General features: G+C 48.7%; 1 protein-coding gene across 1 annotated transcript in view; it reads right to left on the bottom strand.

Moving 5' to 3' along the window:
• dpf3 (D4, zinc and double PHD fingers, family 3) overlaps window positions 1–6,055 on the bottom strand; it is a 47,993-nt gene extending 41,938 nt beyond the window's left edge. Inside the window, exons 1-2 of the mRNA XM_036542325.1 lie at window positions 6,031–6,055; window positions 5,790–5,871 (exon numbers count right to left, since the gene is read on the bottom strand). Of these exons, the coding sequence (XP_036398218.1) occupies window positions 5,790–5,871; window positions 6,031–6,055 (107 nt within the window). The remainder of the gene's footprint in view (window positions 1–5,789; window positions 5,872–6,030) is intronic.

Below are 6,055 nucleotides of genomic sequence, written 5' to 3' on the forward strand. Positions count from 1 at the left end.
CGGGTGTCCCCTCCAGGGGCTCAGACCCCCGCAGCCCCACACGCTTCTCTTTCAGACTGACAGAGAAAAGGGTAGGGGGGGGAGGACCGTGAGGGAGGAGGAGAGGGGTGCTTGGGCGTTTTCAGCATTTCATTTTCTGCTCTCATTTCTGTTTCTCATTTTCTCCATTGTCATTGTTATGGTTATCGCTGCATGATATACGTCCTATCTTTAACCCCGCTTTGGCAATAGTGCTCATAGTGAAGTCACGGCAATAAAGCTTAATTTGAATTGAATTTGAATTGCATTTAACTGAGAGAGAGAGAGAGAGAGAGAGAGAGAAGGGGCGAGAGAGAAAGTGAGAAGCTTTTTTTTAGTGTATTCTCATCTCCTGGTCCCCTGTGGTGTTGCTGTGCCGAGGGCCATCCCATGAGTCAGTGCAGGTGTCAGTATTTGGGAGGGGGGCGGGGTAAGATAACAGGGCCTCTGGTCTCTCTCTCGCAGTTCCAGGCTGCCTCACAAGAAGCCACCGCATCGGCATGGCAACGCAGGCAGGAGACGCTACAGACTCCATCCTGACAACGACCTGTCACCGGCGGAAAAAGGCGACGGCGCTGCGGAGACCGGGGCCGGCGAGACAGCACCCCGACGGCGCTGGCCGGGCCAAACCCCCCGCTCCGGCAGAAGGCAGACAGTGACTCGCGTGTCCAGACGCAGACCTTCACGAGGTCACCGCAGCCTCAGCAACAAAAGCCCCGCTGCACACAGCACACGTTTCGCAGGAAAACGCACGGCCTCACCCCGCGCGCACACGCGGGCTCGAAACACAGGGGCTGTGAGGGAGCCTCGGCCTTCAACCGGCGGCTCGTCGAGACAGACAATCCCCTAATCATGTATGCATGCATGCACGCACGCACGCTCTCACGCTCGCGCTCAGAACAATAGGAGCAGGGTTCTCCGCTGTGACCGCGCACCAAAGAACAGAGCCGCCGCGGACCACCTGACCGCCCGCCTCACCTTCACTCCGACGCCTCCGACACCCGAGCCATCAAAGTGGACCACATGAGCAGGCAACATCCAATTAGTGTCAAGCGTGACTAATTAGGATCTGAGAAATGCATGAAATTAAGTCTGAAGCGAAAAGCCGTGGCTAATTATAGCCGATTGATATACTTCATTAGTCACAGCTTTTCGGGGGGGGGGCGCTGTCTCCCCCCTCCTGCTCTCTCCGGTGCCTCTGATGAAAGAGTGTCCCGAGACTCCTGTTAATGAACAGGGAGGTCCCGCCCAATCCGGGCGCTGAAGGTGGAATCGGTGACGGGGTGCGAGAGCGCCCCTCCCCTCTCGCAGCACCACAGGTGAGGAGGCGAGAACAAGCTAGCAAATAAACAGCCGGGACAATAGCGCAGCACCAAAAACTACACCGTCTGAAAAGAAAGACTGTGCTAGTGGTGGTGGGGGGGTGGGGGTGGGGGGGAGTTTGGACGTGGGCGGAGAGGCTCTCAGCAAGCCCCCTCGGTGGTGCCGGGGCGGTTGCTGCCGCACACTGGGAGCAGATGGGGCTCCCGCTCGCACCCAGCACCTCCTCTCTGTCAGAGCATCTCCTGACAGATGGGCTCAGGATCCCGGGATTCAGCTAATCTGCATTTCTCCTCCGCTTAAAGGCCCAGCCGCCTGCTCCCTCCCGCCCGCGCCTGCCCCGCTCCTCGCCCCCGTCCCAAACTGGGGGTGGGGGGTAACAGACTGAACAAAGGCTAGGCGCCGGCCCCGGTCGGCGCTGATCTCAGCCCGCTCTCCGGGGACGGACAATGGCGTGAGCGGTGTCAGCGACCGCCAGACAATCTTGCGATTGTGCTCCCATTACGAGAACGGGCCCCATATCCTCTGGACGGGGAACAGGCATACATAACAGGCCAGGGTGAGGAAGGCTGCCCTGCAGGAGACCGTTCCGTTTGGACACAGCGTCACTCCGACACAGGTCTCCGTCATGTCTAAAGCTTATCTGCAACGCTCAAGAGCCGAGCTGCGCTATTCAACTCAACGTCCGCTCCCGCTGCCTGGGTGATAACGTGTAACCAGGTGGTTTGCCCTGTGAGGTCCTTTGTTCTCAGTCTAACGAGAGGTCCAGTTCGCGTTAGACTGAGAGTGCGGGAGGGAGGGAGAGAGAGAGAGAGAGAGAGAGAGAGAGAGGGAGGGAGAGAGAGCCAAGCATACTGAGCGCAGATCCGCCTGGTCACGTTGGCTCTCTCCACAGGGTGTCCCTGCTCCAGGAAGTCGCACATGCAGTAGAGTCTCTCTGATCCTGGTAAACAGCTTGGATGAAACCAGGAAAACAGGAGACAAAATTCTCTCTGCCACAAGAGTGGAAGTTCGACACCGGCTGGGCTTTAAACCTTTCCTGGACGCTTTTTTCTTTTTGCCAGATGGAAGACCCTCGACGGAGGATCCCGCCGATGCCAGATGCTCTTCTCAAGGGCAAGGAGCCCTCTGCATTCACTCAGTCCTCAGATAAGGAGCGCCGATCCTTCTCTCTCTTTCCCTGGCCCCTCTCCCTCCCTCACTCACTCCCTCTCTCCTCTCAGAATCAGTATTTGGCCCCTACAACTCTGTGGTGGTAAAGAGAAGAACGCTCTCTTTTGTCGTGGCCATGAGAAAAAAAGGCCCATCAGTGCAGTGATAGTGGACACAGCTGAGGAATGCTTGCCAACACACACACACACACACCCACACACACACAGCTCCCACAATGGAAACACTTCTTCACTAGAGCTGGTGTGCACTAACACCGTAAATCCCGCCAGCAAGGACAGAGAATGGGAGAGTGGCTTTCAGCTTCGAAAGATAAAATAAATATCGGGCTCGTTCGACAGCCTGATCGTGGAGCAATGAGCTTGAACGCGTCAATCCTCCCCCAAAAAAATCTCCCATGGCATTACCAAATATCATATTGGCCTGTCATACACATTTTTTGTAAGTGACGTTTGGCATTGCATGTTCAAATTCTTTACAATTTACAGGGGGGTTCTTATGGGGAGAAGTGAATTGAGGTTAAATACGAAGTTAACAGTATGACTTGCGATTTTATCCATATACTTATTCTGGCAAGTTACATGGTAGTGTAATACAAGCACTAGCAAGCCATGTCCCTGTTCTCGACTTTATTTACAACGGCCTGTACTTCTTCATTCTTCTTCGGGGAAAATGTGCTGAAATCCCCCGGTACGGTGCATACAGGGCCTTGATGGTAAAACCAGAAAGCGCGGACATGACAGGGAGGGGAGCGTCTGGAGCAGCTATATGAAGCACAGAACCCAGGGCCACATGCGCACGCAGGCTAGGCTGGGGGTGCAGGCCTGTTAGAATGCTCTCACATGCCCTAATCAGCACAGAACACAGGACCGTCTCTAATCTCGATCTGAACCCCATCGACTGCCTCTTCCTGGTATTCGCTCTCTCTCGCGACATGAACAAAGGCAACTTTCTTTGCAAGATAATAGCAGGGCTCTACTCTTAATTAGGGTATTTCTTTGGTTTGCTTCCCACAGCAGACAATGTTAACTGTGCCACGTCCTGATGCGCTTTCCTCTTTAATGTGGGATCTCTATCCGGTCTCAATAACGGAAAAACGACTCATTCTGGAAAAATATCTCTACTGTGTAGGTGCATGAGTGGGAGCATAAAAAACATTTTAGCATTATTTTGAAAACTGAGGAACCCATTTTGTTAATAAACTAATCCAGAGTTCTTTTCAATTAGAGAGGGGCTTGTGATTAGGCCAAGAAATCATACAGGATAGAACTTAAGGGAAAAACATCACAAAAAGATACCTAATCAAAGTATTGGGGCAGAAAAGGCGGAATAAGGTTGAGGAACTACAAACATATCAGTTCTTTACCTTGTATTTACATGCATGTCATACATGAATGCCACAATCTAAAGGCAGCTGTTGTTGCAGATGTTTCCTTATTAAATGATTTGATCGGGTGCTAACTCCACCTGTTCTTTTAAGGCTAAACATCTTCTTAACCAAAGGCGTAGCAATCATATTCTCCACACGCTCACTCCATTATTTTAACTATATGATGCAGGTAATGAGCATGCTAAAGTAGACTGTGCTAAAAATATAAGATGAATAGGCAGAAGAGATCAGAGCCTGAAGCAACAGAAACATTGAGCGTAGAGGTCTTGACGCTATCCTTCACATGCCAGAGATGCAGTCTCCTGTTTGCGCTTCCAGACGGGTATAAAACAATGCAAAGGAAGTCAATGACCTTTGATCCTATAAAATCTTTAGGTGACATTATGCGTCTTGACTAAACTGCATCAACATATGAGGGAAAAAAAAAACATTTTCCAGAATTACTCCCATTGCTATCTGTTCTGGAAAATATTGGATTAATTTACAGTATCATTAGTCCAACTCGCCTGGAATATTTAGGCTAATGGCTTATCTGTCTGTCCCTTTCTTTTTTCTTTTTGGTGTAACACAAAGTGAAGTGTATGACGAACTTCTTGTTAACACCTCTATTTTTTTGTAATTACCAATGTTCACATGTAGTTACAACAAACACCAACAATGTGCGCTCAACACACGGTTCTCTTAAAAAATGAAATGCTACTACGATACAATACCACTGGCTAACTGATTAGCTAACAGTTCCGCGATATCTGACATCGTATTCGATACGATATTTGAATCTGACACTCATATGCGTTCATAAGAAGTTATGAGACAATATACCCAAAATTTGGGATCACAGTTTCCAAAGCAATACGCTTCTTCGAGCTTGCAGATCCCCACTGACGTTAATAAACACATTGTGGCTTTCACATAATGATTTGCCAAATGAATGCACGATTCGCCAAACACTCGGTTGACAGTATGTTTATTACTTTCCCCACACAACCCAACAACCGTTTACATGCCCTCGAATTGCCTTTTCTCTCTCTAGAGCGTCGAAATGCTTACAGCAGGTAAGCCCGTTATAATCGTTGCTTTCGCGACAGCTTAATCACCACTTTTCCCTTTCACAGGATATAAAGTTGCCTTTCATTTAATATGTCCGTACACGACTAGCTAACTTTCCCCCAAAACGTTTGGTGCGAGATAACCACAGCACTCTCCGATTTATAAGATACAGGATTAGCCACAAAGAGTACGAACTGGGTCTAATCACCTACGGGTGCCGTAGCTTGCGATATCGTTGATGATCAAATAAAGATGTAGCAAGCAACTCCCCGTTACATCGTTGTCATAAAAATTAAACCATGCATTCTGCAACGTCTGCAATCTAACTAGCGACTGCGAATCGGCACCGATCGCAATAACTCTGTCCTCCTGTCGTCGAGACATAACAACAGCATCTAAGAAAAAATATTTCAAGAAAACGGGACCGTCCTGAGAACACAGTAGACTGTGAGGAATATACTTTTTTTGTTCTCAGTCCTGTCAAAATTAAACCATTATGTTTCTATAAATACAACGCCATCCGTTCGAGAGTGAAACCAAATAACGACAACAAACGTGCTTCTGCTGACTATGTTGTGCATTCACTGTTCACCTGTATCGGGTTGAAACACAGAAACTATCTGGGTATTATCTAGATAGCTAGCAACTACCTAGCGAGCTAGCTAGCTATTTGTCCAGTTGCATGTGGAAGAACATTATGCAAGCAAAAATATTCAAAAAGCTACAACAACTGTATTGATCTGTTATGTTTGTTTTATGTGTGCTTCATTCTAAAAATATTCACAATTATAAGCATGAAAGTCCATACATTGCAAGTGTACTCAATTTTTAAATTACTTACGCTTTGAGTGGATTCTGAATGACAGCCGCCATTTTGCCACACTGTAACCCAATATTCAGCAACTCCGAGTGCTGAGGGGACCCTACGAAAAAAACAACCAATCAAGACAAAGGCGTCCGGCTTATTGGCCAATGCGATTCCACTATTCGGAAACGGGGCGTGGCTTGCTGGGTAAACTGTCAAAACCATTTTAAAGGGTATCTCCCTTTGTACAGTACAGTGTGGACAACTAGGTGCCCACTGTGCTTAAAGGGGCAGTATGCCAT

This window comes from Megalops cyprinoides, chromosome 12, assembly GCF_013368585.1.
Source record: "Megalops cyprinoides isolate fMegCyp1 chromosome 12, fMegCyp1.pri, whole genome shotgun sequence".
Taxonomy (NCBI): Eukaryota; Metazoa; Chordata; class Actinopteri; order Elopiformes; family Megalopidae; genus Megalops; species Megalops cyprinoides.